Here is a 20342-nt window from a genome sequence, read left to right as displayed (position 1 = left end):
GTCATCTTCCTTGGTTTTATTGTGTCTTCACAAGGCATAGAAGCTGATCCAGAGAAGGTAAAAAGTGTCGTTGATTGGCCTATTCCAAAGACCTTGACCGAGGTTCGTAGCTTTCACGGTCTTGCTTCATTTTACCGACGATTCATCTGGAATTTCAGCGCCATTGTAGCCCCAATTACAGAATGCACAAAAGGGGAAAAAGTCCCATTTCAGTGGACTCCGGCAGCCACTAAAGCTGACAGAAGTACCAGTGCTTAGACTACCCAATTTTGATCTTATGTTTGAAGTGGCTACTGATGCATCCCATGTTGGGATAGGAGGAGTGCTTATGCAATGGGCCATCCGATTGCCTTCTACAGTGAAAAGTTGAATGATGCAAAAAGAAGGTATTCTACCTATGATTTAGAACTCTATGACATTGTTCAAATCCTCAAGCATTAGAGGCATTACTTAATTGGCAAAGAGTGTGCTCTGTTCGGATCATGAAGCACTCAAATACTTACACTCACAAAAGACCATCAGTGATCGGCACGCTAAATGGATCTCATACTTGCAAGGATACGTATTTGCTCTCAAGTGCAAAGCTGGGAAGGAGAATCAAGTGGCTGATGCACTTAGTCGAAAGGTGATGATGATGAACACCTTCACAGTACAAAGTGCAGGAGTGGAACACATTAAAGAGGAGTACATTAGTGATACTGATTTTTCAGAAGTATTCAACAACCTACAAGGAGGAGGACGGGATGACAAATTTGCTATACATGATGGGTATCTTTTCAAAGGCACTCGCCTCTGCATCCCAAACACCTCTTTGAGACATCACTTGATTCGAGAGCTACATGGAGGAGGAATGGGTGGACACTTTGGCAAGGACAAAACATACTCCATGATGAAAGACTTATACTTTTGGCCTCAACTCTTAAAGGATGTGCAACATGTGATACAGAGATGCCTTACTTGTCAACTTGCTAAAGGAGAAAAGAAGAATACAGGATTGTACACACCGTTGCCCGTTCCACATGCACCTTGGCAAGACATAAGCATGGATTTTGTCCTAGGCTTACCACCTACACTGGAAAGGTATGATTCCATATTTGTGGTAGTAGATCGTTTCTCCAAGATGGCACACTTTATCCCGTGCAAGAAGACTCTTGATGCAAGTCACTTGGCCAAACTCTTTTTCAAAGAGATAGTACGCATACATGGTCTACCACAGACAATTGTTTCAGATAGGGATGTCAAGTTCATGAGCTACTTCTAGAAAACTCTATGGCTGAAAACAAATACTAAACTCAAATTTTCCACTGCATTCCATCCTCAGACAGATGGACAGACGGAAGTGGTGAACAGAAGTCTTGGCAACTTACTCTGATGTCTAGTCTGAGACTATAAAAAGACTTGGCCATCTATACTGGATATTGCTGAATTCGCCTATAATAGTTCTGTCAACCGCACCACAGGTCGTAAACCATTTGAGATTGTCCTTAGACTGCAGCCTCAACGACCGGTTGACTTGGTACATTTGCCACCTCAGGCCCGTATTAGTGTAGAAGCCGATGAGTTCTTTAGACACATCACAGAGGTACATGCTGATGTTCGTCGTCGCATCTCTGTTAGCAATGACGAATACCAAGCAACTGCCAATCGACATCGTCGCTACGTGGAATTTCAGCCTAGTGATTTGGTAATGGTTCAAATTCCACTTGAGAGGTTTCCTCTTGGTACAGTGCACAAGCTCCATTCTCGGAACATGGGTCCCTACAAGGTCTTGAAGCGCATTGGCACTAATGCTTACATGCTAGAGCTACCTCCTACTCTGAAGATCAACAATGTCTTCAATGTAGCTGATCTGATGATATAATTGGGACACCATTTTGATGACGGTGACACTGAACACACCCTCAAACTTCCTCAATTTGCAAACCCTAAAGATGATGTCATCGAAGATGTTTTCGACAACAAGTTCACCACAGTTCGTGGGGGCAAAGAGTACTACTCCTTCCTCATTAAATGGAAAGGTCGACGACGAGAGGATTGTACTTGGATCCATGCCGATGACTTTCAACGCCTTGACACGGACCTCTATGAGCACTACATGTCCCTTACCCATTCGTCGGAGTTGAATGATTCTAAGAAAGGGGGAGCTGATGTAGATCCACATTATGGAAGGAAATATGAGAGGAAGAAGGGTCCAGCCGAACCCCTACTTGGTCCACCTGAGTGGCTAAGTACAAATAAGGGCCAATTGGGCCCATCGGCTAGGGGAATAATTAGTAGTTTTTAATTAATTAGTGGGCCATTGGGCCCATCGAGTTGAGTAAGTGGTATGTCGAGTCCAAATTGTCTTAGGACTCATTTGTTTTCCACATAGGTTTATTATTCCTAATCCAATTTTGAATTCCTATTTGTAGTAGGAGTGTCTAGTCCTATTGGGAAACTAGCTCCTAGTTGAAGTAGGAGTGTCTAGTCCTATTGGGAAACTAGCTCCTAGTAGTAGTTTGATTGCTATTCTGCCCTCTATAAATAGAAGAGTCTATGTACTCATAATTTCAGATTTGAATAAAGAATAATTGCAGTCAATTGCTTAGAACAGCCGGGATAGCTGTGGGTGAGAAGCCCGGGCCGAGATAGCCGCTCCTCCCCCACTTTTCCCTTTGTTTCTTCTTGATTAAAGCTTTCTATTTTATCCTAAAGTTACTTCTGTTGAAGTATACGTCTATTGTGAATATTTAGAAGTTTAGATCTGTCCAAGTTACAAACCAGATTTGATTCTCTCTCCTGAAGCTTGCGATTATTTCTCCTAGGTCAGAAAATCAAAAAAGCTTGTAACTTCACAACCAGCCTTCAGAATCCTCTCAACTTTGGGGGTTTTTGTACCCTCGTTAGGGACTATCTACGCCCAAGAGTGTAGCTCAATCGGACTCCTATAGACCTGGCCGCACTTCTCTCTCTCCAGCTCTATAGCAGGTCTTTCTCTCTCCTATCGGGTTGTGTTTTGGGTTGGTTTTGCTCCTATATGGGTATTGTATCCTTGGGGGTTTATTTGAAGGTCTTATTTCTTTATTTCCTGGTCCTATTTGTATTGTTTGGGGTTATAAATTGCTGGGGTAGTTTCTTGTAATCTACTCCTGCATTAATGTTCACCACCATTGGATGTGGCTTGCTCCTCTATTTTGGACCTTCGATTTGTACTTTATATCCTAGTTGTATTATGTTAATGCATGCTAGTTTGACCTTTCAGATGACACCAAAATCATGCTACACAAACCAATTTTGGCTTATTAAAATTTTCCATGAATAACACCCAAATAGTGATTTGAAAGAAAACCCAAAAGAAGTGTCCCACCCTTCAACTCTCCACATATGCCTAAATCTGGTTGGTGACTGAATGGACTCCCAAGGAAATAAAATAAACTGTTGCCAGTTGATTAGAGTTGAAGATTCTCTGGTATCACCTGTTCTCTCCCATCTCTTCCTTCTCCAATGCTTTCTTGAGCAATATATTCTCTCCCTTCTCCATTGCTTTCTTGATCCAGTTTCCCTTGATCTGATTTAGTATGCCTTCCATTGCTTGGTCTTTAGAAAAAACTAATGATTTGGGAAACTCTTTGCTCCATTGTCTCTCTGTGACCCAGAAGTTGCTTCCATGCTGCCTTGTTGCAACTACGTTCTTAGTTTACTTCTGTATTTAGATAACTTCTGCTTGCAACAAGCAAAATCAGCTTGGTTCTTTATGACAAGATTGATTTGTTTCAGGCATGTCTGTTCTGTAGGATGAGATTATATGTGAGGATTTCTGTTGGCTTATTCTCAATTATAACTAATTAACAATATGGGAACTATGATGAGTGTAAAACTAGCTGGCACTTTACATGGGTTTGATCGAGTTCTTGTACTAATAGTTGGCATGAGTGGTTGATTGGTTGGGTTTGTGGGGGGGGGGGGGTGTGTTTCTGTTTGTGGGTTTTGTTGGAGACTGGAATTATATTATGAAGCAGGGGCAAAGGACTTTGGATTATTGGGGTTGAAAAGCAGAATTCATAGACCAGGTTGTTAGCTTTAATTTCCTGCAGTGCGAGTTGCTACTGATAAATTTATTTTAACAATACTGAGAATTGTACCCTACTCCTGAATTTGACCCCGTAATTTCTTGCAAACTTGAGCCCTGATGTGTTTTTCTGTTTATTACCTCAAAAGTTGCAGTAGAAATTATGGTACTCTACAATTTGATATGAACACTGTTGTTTGGATGATCGGGTTCCCTCCTTCCCCTGGTGGATAGTTTGTCCAACTTGGCTTTTATTTTTTGTCACTGGATTTTCACTTTGTATATCTACTTTGAAATCATTATGGAATGATGTTTGGTTGATTTGATGATTTAATGTCATATTTATGACTGCTTGAAATCCAAACACATGCTTGCAGGTTCATCTTATCGAGGGGATAATTGATCAAGTTGAGGGAACAGTTCATGTTTCGTGGGTTCAACCAAGAGTTCTGGGTATACCACATATCAAATCGTTGTGTGACCGCCTGGACAATTGGTTAGAGAAAGTACACACTGCTTTGTTATCGGTTGAGGCAGAAACACCTGACCTAGTTGCATCTTGAATTTTTGTTTATTGATCTCCCTTTTCCCTGCTCTCTGTATCAATCTGTGACACCAAGGGGAAAAAAAAAAGGAAAAGACTGTTAGCCGCTCAAAGGATTGTGATACCGTTGGCATTTTTATTTTTGCCTAATCTTTCTTGAATCTTTTTTTTTTTTTTTTCCCGGCAAGAGCCAATCCTGTGTTTTTATTTTTTAATTCTTAAAATTGTTTGGATCTATTGACAGTAAACTTGGAATGATTAATTCTTCAGTTTTATGCTTTACTTGTAAACTTCCTACGTCAGAATCAGAAATGATTCTTCAGCAATCATTCCCGTTAAATTTTATATCTTTGATCTGTTTATATCGGCTATTGATTTGGCTTTTATCTGCTACCAAAAGGCTGTGGATGTGATGTTTTTAATTTAATTACATAATTTATCACCATCTTATCACCATCAAAGTTTTACCCAGGCTGAAAAAAATCCGTATCCTTCTCACTTTCAATTTCCCGTGGCTCCCCAGAAATTAATCATTTAAAGAAACGCCTAACCCAACCCCTATAATAATATACTTCCTCATATGATCAGATGGGACATTCATCTCGAATTGCAAGATCTGCAACTGCAACCCCTAATCCCCTCCTACCCTTGAGTTTTACCTCGAATCTCTCAGACCTTAACCACCCCATCATCACAGAAATATAGAAGCTGGATGGTCAAGCCAACATCATTTTTAACAATCTTCTCTTTAGCATCTATGAACCATAGCCATGCAAGAACACCCTAAGAAGCTCAAGAGGGAGGAATCCAACAAGATATCCTAGGGCCCATTGATGGGTTTTTTACGAAAAATTCATTAAGAAAATAAGTACATTAATGTCCAAGTTAATTATATCAATGTGAGTTTGTTAATTGTAGTATTTGTTAAAGATGCATGAGTAGGACTACTTTGTTCATAGGCCTGAGCAAAATAACTTGTATAGACAAAATAATGAACATTCAAATAAGGGGAATTGTGCTCCGAGGCCATGGCACAGTACTACTATGAAGAATTGCATTATTCAATTACTCTGAACCGCTCCATATTTCTTTTATATTCTACCAATTATTGCGAACCCATGTCAGCCCATAGTGAGAGCCCTTGGCGCTAGCTTCAAAAGTTGTTCCTACCATCATGTAATCAATGAACAATGAGACACGTTTTCCTTTGTCAATAATGCATGTAGCCCAAGCAAAAATGGTTTTATTATGGAAAATTATCTCGTACCACCCCGGTTTTTGAAACTTATGGCATATACCACCCTAAAGTGTCAAAAATATTTAATGCATACCCTATTTTGAAGAAATAATGACTCTTATATCCATTCCGTCAGCTCCCAAACATCAAGTGATGATGTGGCATCGTTGAACTTTTTTAAAAGTCAAGGGTAAACTTGACTTTTTCCTCTATGAGGTAAAAACTCAGTTCCCACGCGATTGATGAAGACCCCTTCTCCACCTTCATCTCCAATAGTGAAACTCCTTTCTCCTCCGACGCAATTTAGGTATTTCAACACATCACAGAAGCATTCTCCTCCGATCAATTTGGGCATAAAAGGTGAAACCCCCTTCTCCTCCGACGCAATTTAGTGATTTTAGCCGTGGGGTGAGTTTCTCCTCCGATCGATTTAGGGTTTTAAGGCTGAAATCATTGAAGGCAAGCATACGTCTAGCAGGGAACAAGTTGGAAGCTGGATTTGTTCTTCATAGGCTACAAACAGCAGCAACAGCAATGTGAATAGAAGAAAGGGGGATTTATTCTTCGTAGCCTACGAATAGCAACAACAGCAACCTCCGATCCTTTGTGTTAGTGCATAGCCTACTGTCGTTTGAGCCTACGAACAACACTAGCGGTTTTATCGATCCTCTGTGTTAGTACATACTCTATTTTTGGTTAGTTATGAGTACTCTAGCACATGCCCTGCATTTCTTCCTTAATATTATACCATGATTTTGGTGACTTTATGCCATGATCTTCTATTCGGTTCTAATGTGAGATTACTTAGTTCTGAAAATTATTTGGTTGTGATGTTTAAGCTACTTGTGTATGAATTTGATACAGATTTCATTCTCAAATTGATAAAATGGGGTAAATTTATGAAATGGGGTAAATGATACCTACTTCTATTCATATATATTTCATTTGTGATGTTTAAGCTACTTGTGTATGCATTGGACATAGATTTCATTCTCAAATTAATGAAATGGGGTAAATGATACAGATTTCATTTGAAGTGTGATTTCATTATAAATTATTGTTTGGTTGTGATATTCAGGCCAGTTGTGTATACATTTGATACCTTCTTTTGATGCTAGTTGGTATTGTTTCTCAACTGTGCTATATAGACTTTTGTTGGTTAACCAATGGAGACTTTGTTTCAAATACATTACAATACAATGGAAGACAGGAACAGGTAGTAGTGGACCTGGATATGTATTCTATGGTTGAGATGGTTTATGATGTATATAACACTGTTATAAGAGAGTATGCACCTGTAGGCCATATAGTCAACTTTAGATTGAAGTGTATATTACCCAATCTTGATGAAATGGATTTGATTAATGAGCAGTCTATCTTGAAATTGTTCACTGTGCATGATAGTGGGGCTACTATGAAAGTATATGTATAGTCTAACTATAAGTAAGACCACTGTTGGTGATTACACCATCAATGGCTATGGTGGTGCAGTGATTCCCAAATTGGAACTCAGAAGAAGGGGCCATTTCAATGACACTCCAAGTGTGACTGAATGGAGTTCTAAGCCTAGTAAGCATACTATTAAAAGAGGTGGTGGTACTGGTAAAGCTACTAGCAGTGCAGCTGGCTGTGGTCCTGGTGCAGTAAGGATAGAGAATTTGAGTGCTTCTAATATAGAGGCAGGGTCTAACTTTGAAGAGAATGTTTCAATTGTTAGTAGGAGTTTTGTAACTGCTGGAGGAAGTGGTACATCTTCAGATATTGCTAAGGCTGAAAGCAATACTGCTGCTACTGCTGAGAGTAAGGGAACTGAGATTAATGATGAGTTAATGACTCCTTATGTCATTTATGATTCATCTGGGGATGATAGTGATAGTGAATGTGAAGATGACAGTGACAAGGATTATGTAGAATCAGATGATAGCTTTTCTGATTGTGATGAGGGTGGTGATACCAATACTGAGAATGAGGATGGAGACGGTAAATTAGGAAATGTAGAGAAAACTTCAGATGATTCAGATGTGTCAGGGTACAATTCTGATGATTACCATGGCACATATGACAGAGAGCAAGACATAGATTCAGAATCAAGAGTGGAGTTAGAAAAGGGGGACATATTCTATGATGTTGACCACTTTCGGGCAAATTTACAAAACTATGTTATACAAGAAGTGTAATACCCAACTTTTTAAACCCGGTCTGATTTCGCGGTTGAACCGATTTAACCATGCAGGAACCGAGCCAGAGGAAATTAGAGCGGGTTCCTTATGGGCTATGATGGCACGGGTGACCTTAAACACTGGTTGGCCCGACAAGTCCGAGTCAGTGCCAGAAGAGACGGGAGTGCCCAAGCCGTGTACATGCACCTACCATAAGGCCATGTACGGATAAAACAGGTATTTTATCCGTATTTTAAGGTATATACGTATGCTATATCGTATGCCGGGGGTGGGGTTCGCGACGAGGCTCGAACCCGGTCAAAATCCCAAGTTTGGCCCTCAGGTGGGTAGGACAGGTGGGTACACCCACCCACCTGAGTGACCCATCCAAGTGCACTATTCACTTAATGAGGAATTGTATATAAAGCTTTATGATTTTCTTTTCCTTCCATTTATTAGCCCGTACGTTGGTGAGAAGAGTAAAGAGGAGAGAGAAAAGAAAGGGAAGAAGAAAGGAAGAGAAGGAAGAGGAAGAAAAGAGGGATTTCAGCGGCGCCGAAGCTCAATCTTCCCATTCCGGTGCCGGGAGAGTGATCTTCAACTCTAGATCTACAGTTAGAGGTAAGCAAAGTTGGGTTTTGAGAACGTTCCCCACACCCAAGCTTTAAACCCTTGATTCGAGCATGGTTTCTTGAGATCTTGTAGATCCCCTTTGAAATGATGAATCTAAGGTTTAATAGATGATTTATGTGTTGAACTTGAAGGATTTGAAGAGACATTGACAAGGTGGAAGAAGCATTGTGAGTTTGAAGTGATTTGGAGGGTTTGAGGTTGTTCTTGAGCAAAGAAGATAAGATGGTTTCCCATCACTTGAATCTAACCTAGATCTAGGTTAGAACCATCCTATAGGACCTTGAAGGTGTGAAGAATGGGTGGGGAAAAGCCCCATTTGAATCCCCAAAGAATGGAGAAAGTTGGGAAGAAACAGGGTGTTTCCCGCCAAGACCGGTAGGTACAACCGGTGGGCCCCTACCCGCCTGTGGGTACCCACCTGAGAAGGCAGGGGGCCTTTGGGCCCAACCGGCGGGCCCCTACCCGCCGGTCCTAGCAGGGGCCCCTGGTCCAATCGGCGGGTACAACCGGAGGGCCATACCGGCAGGCCCCTACCCACCAATCCCAACCGGTGGGTATACCGGTGGGCCAGACTACCCACCTGTCTGACCCACCTGTATGGCCCCGAAGGTGATCCTTATGTCCGATCGAACCCTAATTGGACGTGTGACCTACTTTTGACGTTCTAAATATGATTTTATCATTGGATTTCATTAATTTTGATTCTAAAATGGTGAAGTACTAACCCCGCTCAATTATGTTAGGTTCACCAAATCCTACCCGATTCGCTCCGGATCTCACCCGTACCGAACGGGAATCCTTGTACGCTACAAGTAAGTGGGGAGAGGACATTTGGCCTTGTTTCAAGGCATTGTTTGGCATTCATTTAAATATATCTAGTCTAGTCATGCCATCATGAATATGCTATGTAGTCTAGTCATTCCACATATTGATGTGCATATGTGTTATGTTTATTTTTAAATTTCCAATTGAATGAGATGTTTATATGTTGATTTTGGACATCATTGTGCATGATGCATTGATAGACTAGATGCCGTAGACGGCTTGGAAATGAATGCATTGGTGGCCCGTGGAATGGAACACGGAGGCACTATGCAGTCGTACTATTGTCATATAGGAGCATGTGGTATTAGGATTCTCACCATCCCGTGCTATGACCCTTCCCAACAGGGGTTAAGGTGTTGGGTTATCATTTGGGGGGGAAGCAGTGGTCGCGGTCGTCGGGTCACTGTGGCGGTTAGACATAACGCCCGACGGGTCATATAGGACAGTCGGCAACCCCGGTGGTACATTCAAGAGGGCCAATCGTACTGCTTTTAAATTGCTGGAGTCAGCACCTTTATTTTCAGTCATTTACATTTCTGTTGAGAGCCGGTGGACGGCATTGTCTTTACTTTTCCGAGTACTCACGGTGGGCCTTCTCCGACAGCCCTATGGGCATATCGCGGGAGGGAGTTCGCGGTCGTACCCGGAGTATACGTGCACTGTGGTTGTAGTAGCACTAAAACCGAGGACTTAGTAATGTTGCTTAGGTGGATGTGATTTAAAATGTATAGCATGGCATGTAGTGCATATGATGTGTTGTGACGTGTGGACTGCTGTGTGGTCCATCTTTCTACTTACTGAGCTAGTGAGCTCATCCCACGTGTACACCCCTTTTTAGATGATTTTGCAGGTCAAACATCTGAGGAGCATGGGGTGGGTCCCACAGTCGAGTTTCCTGAAGAGGACTGGTGGACCCCTGAGGAGTTTGAGCACGGCGTAGACTGCTCGTGCGAGAGCTGTGCTGCGGGACAGCACATCTGAGGCCGTGCTGAGCTCCACTTCTGAGGCCGAGCTGAGCTCTTCCATATGATGCCGAGCTGGGCACAACCCTGATTCCGAGCTGAGCTCCAGCCTTGAAACCGAGCCGAGCTGTGTACTCTGACGGTTTTTGATGATTTCCTGTATATACTTGGTATTTGAATCATATTCTTTTTGTGTATATATCATGCCTTCGGGCCCAAATGTATATAATTAATGTATCACAATTCGGGTATTAAGTATATGGGATTTATTCACAGGTAAAACTTAGTCTTCCGCTGATCTGATGAACTTATGTTAGTGTGTGTATGCTGTGGTGGAATACAGTATCTGATGATCCTGGCAGGTTTGGGTTAACCGGTGTTAACTCGGTCATCGCTCCGGTTCAGTGTGAACGGGGTGTGACATCAACATTATAACATCAATGTTGATAAGACGAGAAAACAACAATAAAGTCATTCAAGAACAATATATATATATACAAACAAGTTCAGAATTCAAGTATAATCAATACTCTCATTCCACCGTAATCGGTCTCTATGTTAACATGAAATCAGTTTTACTTTTTTATAAAAATCATCCAAACAACAACTACAAATAATAAAACAACGATCAAGGAAGTCTCACATCCCTCCTCACTTATGTCCAGTAATGTAATGCATCATTACCATAATAACAACGCATCTCATACATCAAAATAATAAATTTACATAAAATAGTATTTTTAAATATATGCATAGACCAAAAACTTATATGGTATAAGACTCATATAATTTACATAACTTATTACTCTATGCAATCATAACCGTAACTTAACACATAATATTAGTAACTAACATTATGTAATCAATAATTCATTTAAAAAATTCTGCTATGTACATATAATATAAATCATGGAACAAAATTCACTTTGTTTCCTCATTCTCATGTACATAACATTAAGTTTGTAAAAATTGTATTTTTAATGATAAAATACCATGAAATCTAAGATTCAGAATAGATCTAGTATTCATAAAATTCTCTTTTGGATAATACTATAAAAATAAGTAACTTAGGGTAGAGGTTCCACTTAGTTTGATGTCGTTCTCAAAATTCTACCTTAACCTATTCTGCCTACTGACATAGAAAATAGAAAACAAATATCTCTGAAACTTCAAATAGGTTGAAATTATATTCTATTGAAACTTAACTCATATATATGTCTCATCCAAAAATAACATAAAAAACAACCTTCTTAGGCTAGGTATCACCCCCTAAAAACATTTAGACTATAACAAATTTCGTCCAAGAAATTTAAAAATTCATTAGCCCACTTTTCCTAACTCAAATCACTTTCATAGTTTTCAAAAGTTTAGAAGACTCATAAAAGTTTTTATGATAAAAAAAAATCATATAAAAATTCGAATTCTATATTCCTCCATCACTACCCCCATTCTCGAGTATAGAAAACTCCCCTAACAGTGACCTATCCGAGTATATGAATTTTTTGGTGTATTAAATCAACTTTGAATATAATGAAACTTTTAGAAGATCACTTAAATATATGTATGTACTCTCAATAATTATTTCAAATCATAAAATAATACCTAACTATTTTTAATAATATGAATAATCTTAGACTACTATTCTATCAAACCCAGAAAATACTGTTAACATATCAAAATCTTATTTTCTCTCTCATCAAACCCATAGTCCAAATTTCATATATTTAAATCATGGTGTCACACCCCGTTCACACAGAACCGGACCAGTGACCGGGTTAACTCCAGTTAACCCAAACCTGCTAGGATCATCTGATACAGTATCCAACCACAGCATACATACAACTAAGATAATCATTCAAAAGTTCAGCGGAAGACTTAATTTACCTGTAAATACCCATAATACACTTGATACCCGAATTGTAGTATACAAATAAATATATGTGGGCTCGTAAACATGATATTTACACAAAAAGAATAACAATTCACATATCAAGTACGCAAAAGGGGTCATCAAAAGAATCAAAGAGTAAAACTCAGCTCGGTGTCAAAACTGCAGTCCCACAGCACAGCCCTCGCACGAGCAATCCGTGCCGTGCTCACATTCCTCGGGGACCCACCAATCCTCTTTAGGGAATTCAATTGTGGGGCCCGACCCTTGCTCTTCAAGTTGATGACCTGTAAAATTATCTAAAAGAGGTGCACACGTGGGATGAGCTCACTAGCTGAGTAAGTGAAAAGAAGGACCACACAGCAGTCCACACAACAATCACAATCATATGCACTGTATGCTATGCAATTCATTTTAATCACATCCACCTAAACAACATTACTAAGTCTTTGGTTTAGTGCTACTACAATCACAATGTGCGTATACTCCAGGTACGAGCCGCGAACTCCATCCCGCAATACGTTCATAGGGCTGTTGGAGAAGGCCCACCATGAGTACTCGAAAAAGTAAAGCATGCCGACCACTGGCTCTCAACATAAAAGTAAATGATAAAAAATAGAGGTATTGACTTCAGCAATTTAAAAGCAGTACGATTGACCCTCTTGAATATACCACCGAGGTTACCGACTGTCCTAATGACCCACCGGGCGTATGTCTAACCGCCACAGTGACCCGACAACCGCGACTACTGCTTCCCCCTAAATGGTAACCCAACACCTCAACCCCTGTTGGGAAGTGTCGTAACACGGGAAGATGATAATCCTAAACCGCATGCTCCTATATGATATAGTACGATTGCATAGTGCCACCACGTCCCATTCCACAGGCCACCAATGCACTCGTTTCTAAGTCAACTACGGCATCTAGTCTACTAATGCATCATGCACAATGATGTCATCATTCATCACATAAGCACATCATCATTTGACATTGAGAAGGTAAACACAACACACATGTTATAATAATATGAGGATGGCTAAACTACATATAATTTGCATGATGACATGGCTAGTCTACATACATTTGAATGAATACCAAACAAGCCTTGAAATAAAGTCAAACGTCCTCTCCCCACTTACTTGTAGTGTACAAAGACTCACGCTCAGTACGGGTGAGATCTGGTGCGAGAAGCGTAAGTTTTGGTGAACCTATCATAAGTGAATGGAGTTAGTATTTCACCACTTTGGGGTCAAAACTAATAAGATTTGATGACAAAATCATGTTTAGAATCCTAAAAGAATGTCGCACGTCCGTTTTGGGTCCATTCGGACGTAAAAATCACGTTGGGAGCCTCTCAGGTGAGTCGGACAGCCCATCTGTTATAGCCCACTGGTCTTCACAAGTGGACGGGTCAGCCCACCGATCCTGACCCACCGGTCATGACCGACGGGCAGGTTGGCCCGTCGATCGACCTATCGGTAGGGGCCTGCAGGTGGAGGCCGAGGGCCTACTAGGACCGACGGGCAGGTTGGCCCGTCGGTCGACCCATTGGTAGGGGCCCGTCGGTAGGGGCCCGTCGATTGGCCCTGAGGGCCTACCCTCTCAGGCAGGTGCCCTCAAGCAGGCCATTTGGCCCACCGATCTCGGCCCACTGGTCTTGGCGGAAAAATGTCATTTTCCCTGAAACCTTCCCCAACCTTTGGGGAATCAAATGGGGCTTTTCCAAACCCATTTTCCACACATTCAAGGTCTCATAAGATGATTCTAACCTAGGTCTAGGTTAGATTTAAGGAATGGAAGCCATCTTACTTTCTTTGCTCAAGAACTCTTTCAAAAACCCCAAAATCATTTCAAATCACCAATGCTTCTCCAACCTTGTAAACACTTCTTCAAATCCTTCAAAATCAACACATAGACCATCTATTAAACCTTAAATTCCTCATCTCAAGGGGGATTTACGAGACCTCAAGAAACTCTACCCAAATCAAGGGTTTTACTTGGGTTTGGTAAAGTTTAAGAAACATAGCCTTTGCTTACCTCCAATCGTAGATCTCATGTTGGGGATCACTCTTCCGGCGTCGGAATGGGAAGATCAAACCTTGGCACCACTTAAATCCATTTCCTCTTCCTCTTCCTTTCCCTTTCCTCTTCTCCGTTCTCTTTTTCCCTTCTTTTCTCTCTCCTCTTTACTCTTCTCACCAAACACCCGAATGTCATAAATAAGAAAATGAAAAACATAATAATACTATTTATACCTTTTTAAAACCACTAGTAACCACATGGGTGGGTGACTCAGGTGGGCAGATGTGCCCACCTGTGACCGCCCACCTGAGGGCCAAAAATTGGCCAACAAGTGGGATTTTGATTGAATTCGACTCTCGGCATAAGGTATATTATACGTATGCGTTTTAGGATATGACTACATACCTGCTTTATCCGTACATGGCCTTATGATATGTGCATGTACACGGCTTGGGTACACCCATTTCCTCTGGCACTGACTCAGACTTGTCCGGCCAACCGGTGTTCAAAGTTACCCTTGCCGTCATGATCCATAAGGAACCTGCCTTAATCCTCTTCGGTTCGGGTCCTGCATGGTTAAACCGGGTCAACCATGTAATTAGACAGGGTTTAAAAAGTAGGGTATCACACATGGTCTATCACCCAAGTAGAACATAGAAAGTAATTAAATCATTCTACAAACTCTTACCTTGAAAATCGTCCAAACCCTTGATTTATTTTCTCATTTTTCTTATTCTTCCTCCTCTTTCTTCTTCACAATCCTTTTTTTTTTCTTTTGGTTTTTCTTAAACAGAGGGTGAAAGGCAATAGAACCACTTTTTTGCTTCTCTTTCCCTTCCCTAATTCATCTTTAAGTCCATCTCTACCTTTCTTACTTCATCTCCAATTTTCTCTCTTCCTTTATTTTAATCGCAATTGATCTCCAACTCTTTCTCTCACTTTTTCTATTTTATCTCATTTACTTTATACTCAAGGCCATCCAAATTTCAAAAGAAAAGTCTCCAACTTTATCAGGAAAGCCTTCATTTGTTAATTATTAATTAGCAACAATTAATTATTTTAGGTTGTTAGTTAGTTAGGTCTTATCCATTTATTATTTAATTGTCCATGTGGATAATAAGTTAATTATATATATATATATATATATATCTTATTCTTAATTAAATAAGTCAATATTAGGATAGATATTAAAATCAAAAAAATGAAAAAGAATAGTTAGATTATGATCCAGTGGCAAAATGATAAATCATGATTCAGGGGCAAAACAATAATTTTAGGTAAAATCTAAAGTTATTATATAGTGTAGTTATATCTAATGGATGACTTTTATTATTTACCAAGTACTGATGTACCCTCAATGATCTGGTATTTCCACTTTAAATCACCATGACCCTTTTTCAATAGAAATCAATTTATATTAAATATAAAAAAAAATTGAAAAAATTTGCAAAACAGAGAGGAGCCAAAATACAATCCCAATCCACCACAAGGATTATTGAGAAGGAGAACCTAATCTACCTTTGGCATTGCAATCAACAGAAATCGGACTCCAAAACTCAACACCCTCACATAGATAAAACAAAAAAAAAAAAAAAAAACAATATCTAAGTCATCCTATATCTAGGATGACCCAAAGCATCCATGTCTAGGTCCATCTTGACTAGAGCCGACTAGGCTATCAGTGGGGCCAAAGTCTCAAACCAAGCTACTAAGTTTGATATAAAATCTACTATTGAATTTACCTCACAATAGCAGTGGGTAATTTTTCACTCCACATGACCCAAGAACGTTATACAAGTTATCCACCTTTGATGAACAATCTAAGGGATTTTATTTTTCAGAAACAAGGTTACCACTACGACCGAGTCACATTCAATCCATAGCCTTTGCACCCCAGTCTTTCAGCATTTTCTATCCCTGAGATTACAGCAAAAAACTCCGCCTCAAAATTTGTATGAATTCCAAGGTAATCCCTAAAATTAGTCATAACCTCCCCATTATCATTTCGAAATACAACCCTTGCTCCAGAATTGCCTGGATTTCTAAGAGAACACCCATTTGTGTTTAACCTCCACTACCCTCTCGGGGGGCGACACCAAAACATTTCAAAGAAATCTTTTGGCCTACATTGAAATCAAGAAAATCCCATCCTCCTTGCATTCAACAGATCTAAATTTGAAATGAACGAACCTGTGTGAACCAAGGTCTGAGAAATTATTTCACTTTTGGTCATGGCAAAGCAGTGCTCTACAAGCTTTGATTCTCCATCATGTCTACTTGCATTCCTTTCCATCCAAATATAGTATGGAATCAACACAGAGACTTTTTTTCAAACCCTTTGAAATGAGGCCGCCTTGGCTTTTTTACTCCCACCATGCAATAAAGCCCTCCATCCCAGAAAACTAGTCCACTAAATACCAAAACAATCATAAAATTTCTGCCACATAGCTCTTGCAAAGCTACATTCATAAAAAATGTGGTCTCTTGATTCCTCCTCTTGATCGCATAGGCTGCATCTACAGGGCAAAGCCACCCCTCATTTCTTCACATTGTCATCCGTTGGGATTTTAGTTTTGATCAGCCTCCACCCAAACACTGCTTGACGAGGTTGAATCTGCGATTGCCATAGGAGCAAAAACCACCCCACCTTAGGCGATTGTCTTCTGGTAGTCTCTCAGGCTGATTTAATAGTAAATACCCCAGAAGAAGTAGGTCACCAATGACAGACATCCTATATATTATAAATGTGAATAGTATGGATCTTCCCCAAAATACTAGCAATCAAACCAGATTCCACCCTTGGAAGAAACCAACAATTGCCTCTAATGAAATCTGAAACCTTTTGTCTTAGGCTCTTTTTGGCATGATTTCTATTTGTATATATTAACTATTTTTTAGAATTATTTGTGACAATGAATTATGGACCACAAATAGTATTAGTTTGGTTACTATTGATAAAATAGTTTATATGATGAGAAAATAGGTTTTAGTTTTCACCTTCGGATTTGATCTTTGAGCGAGAGAGATGATAGGATTTAGGGTATTTATATTAAAAAAGTATAAAACATACTAAAGTTACTGTATTTCTTTAGGTATCTCGAGATTTGCTGTTATCTCAGACTCAAAAGATATTGTGTGATCTATTTCTGATGGTAAAAGTGCTCATTGGAATTCTTGGTATTGGTGGAAATCTCTATCTAGGCTTTTGCAATTGACTTTTATTTCTATTTGACACTCAGTGAGGGAGCTAATAAGGAATTGTTGATGCTTGTGCTAATTTTGCCGTTAGTAGTCGTTCAAATTCATGTTTTACAGAGTATAATTCTTTTCTAGACTCAGTCAAGATTGCTATCAGGGATGATAATTCTCGAATTCCTTTTATTAGATCAAAATATATTATTTGTTATGGCTGGTTATAAAGCCATCCTTTCTTTGTATTTGAGTTGGGCTTTGGTTTTATTTTTTAATTCCTAATTTTGTTTAGTAAAGTCTTAGGATGTTGGTTTGGGGTAAGGTGGGTTATGTTCCCCCCCCCCCCCCCCATTGCATTTTCTTCATTTATCTTCTATTAATAAATTTTTTGGGTTCAGCCAGGGATACCTAGATAGCTCTCTGGTTAAAAAAAAAAAAAAAAATTCTACAGTTACCTATTTACCACTGATTTTGAGTAGTTTAGCACACATGCTCATTTAATGTAATAAAAATCAACATAAATGATTTGTTGACACAAATCAAAAATAGCTTGAGAGGAATTTGTGATTTGTGATTTATTCTAATTTATTTTAAATAGAATAAGTGGTATAAATTATACCAAACACTTGTAAAAATAGAAATAAGTCAAATAAATACAAATGGAAATCAAACCAAAGAGAGCCTTAGAGATTCAAAAGTATCAGTTTCAAAACTCAGCCTATCCACAATAGACATAGTCTCCAGCCAGCAATTAGTCCAGAATTTGATATTCTGATCATTACCAATTATCCATTGCTCCTGAAACCCAACAAAACTACTCCATACCTTCTTGAGGCCTGGCCAAATAGATAATGAAAGTTGCCATTTTTTGAGAGATCCATCAACCTTGAAAAAACGGGAACGAAAGAACTTACTCATAGAAGAATTTTCATGTTTTATCTGCCTTGCCAACTTACACAAAGATGCGTAATCTACATCTCTCAACCTCCTAATTTTCAAACCTCCCTCACATTTATACTTACAAACATCATCCTATTTGACCACAATTTTTTTTAACTAACTTCATATTTCCTGATTAGAAGAAGTTGTGAATTGGGATATTTGAGATCACAGACTTCACCAACTCCACCCTTCCCTGTCATTCCACCCTTCCTATCATTGATAAAGTCATCCTGACCCTACAATAGTCAAAAGATAAAAATACCCCTAATTAGATTTCAAGGTATTATAGGATCAATCCCCCTTATGATTGATATGGAATCATGACACAAAAGCTAGGGCTTGAATACCATTACTTGATGGATCATTTGAGAAATTATAGAGATTTTACCCAAAAAAAAAAAAAAGAGAAATCATAGATATGTACTAAACATAACCTTCTATGAAATCTTTCAATCACTTTCCCAAATTCAGAGAACCATAGAACCTCTCAAAGATGAGATAATTTAAATAGGACTAAATAAAGACATAGATAGATATGTATGCATATATACCTTCAGAAAATTCTTCTTTCAAACATCCGCTATGTGATCTTTTTTCTTCTTTTCGATGACTTTGATTCGGTCATAGAAAGATTGAGATTCTTTTTCGTAATTTCTTTGCACACATTCCCTCTCCAATACACCAATCATGCTTTCTTCCAACCCCTCGCAAAACTTTACGGTCAAATCATCCCTAAGGTTTTTTTTGTAAGAGATCATTCTAAAGTTAAACAAGACTTTTTTCGAGAAAAGTGTAATACTTTATAAAAATTTGGCAACGATCCCTTATAAAATTTTACAACTTAAAAAAGGTAAGGAAATTTTCATTTACACCTATCTTAGGCCATAATAAACGAAATAGTATCATTTTCTACCAAATTAAATAGAATAAAATAAACAGAAGTCACAATAAACGAGAAATTAAACGTGTGGGTCCCATTCGTGATCACATCACTCAACTTTTCTTATCTTCTGGTGAAACGGATATGACTCCTCCTCGGAATGAATGTCAAAAGAAATTCAAATGTCGTTACCCTATCCAAATTTAACTCCTCAAATCTTATAAAACATATATATATATATATATATATTTTTAATAAATATGTTGTAGACTCTAGTTACCCTATATACTACTGAGGGTCTAATTAATGATCATAAGTGTGTCACGCCATTTCATGGAGTTTATTGAAGATTGTGAAGAAAATAATATCACCAAATCCTTGTGACCGTGTGTGAACACTACTTGTTTTGGGAAGTTGAGATTTACTTAATTATTTATTTTTTAATATATTGTCTTATTATCTTATGGCTCACCCCGGCTAATGGACAATCTATTGGACATTAGTAAGGGTTAATGATCACTTATTTTTACAATTATTCACTCACTCTTACGCATATGACATGATTGGACCCTACAATTTTCCCCCTAAACATCGGCTCTTTAAATTAAATTAAAATTGTCACCAATAGCCCTCTTTGATATCATTTTTCATTTTAATTTTTGTTCACAAAAATCGATTTTGGTTACATTTGATATTATTTATAAAGTTTGTTTTTATTTAAAAAAATTAATAAAAAAAACAAAAAACAAAAAGAGATCAAGAATCATGTATGTGTTTTGATCAAAATTGATTTTCAGTTATTTTTGCTTTGAACTTAAATGAATACGTGTTTAAAGTTCTAATATGGAAGAGTAAAGTAATCATTTGCTCTGTAATTAGAAGTTCAAGTCCCTTGTCCCCCTCTTCTTCAGTCCAAAGTACAGAAAGAGATTTATAAGGAAGATCGGTGAAGGGAACTTCTCTTCATTCATTTTTTTAAAATATCATTTTGCACGTAAAGATATAAAACT

At 38.8% G+C, this 20342-nt stretch overlaps 1 protein-coding gene across 1 annotated transcript in view; it reads left to right on the top strand.

Annotated features, from left to right (window-relative positions):
- Window positions 1-4861, top strand: part of LOC122094115 (26S proteasome non-ATPase regulatory subunit 13 homolog B-like) — a 105722-nt gene extending 100861 nt beyond the window's left edge. Inside the window, exon 6 of the mRNA XM_042664792.1 lies at window positions 4426-4861. Coding sequence (XP_042520726.1) covers window positions 4426-4611 — 186 coding nt within the window. The 3' untranslated portion in view covers window positions 4612-4861. The remainder of the gene's footprint in view (window positions 1-4425) is intronic.
- The last annotated feature ends 15481 nt before the right edge of the window (window positions 4862-20342 follow it).

Source organism: Macadamia integrifolia, chromosome 11 (genome assembly GCF_013358625.1).
Source record: "Macadamia integrifolia cultivar HAES 741 chromosome 11, SCU_Mint_v3, whole genome shotgun sequence".
NCBI lineage: Eukaryota > Viridiplantae > Streptophyta > Magnoliopsida > Proteales > Proteaceae > Macadamia > Macadamia integrifolia.
Note: the sequence above shows the minus strand (reverse complement) of the source record. Positions and strands in the feature narration are given on the sequence as shown.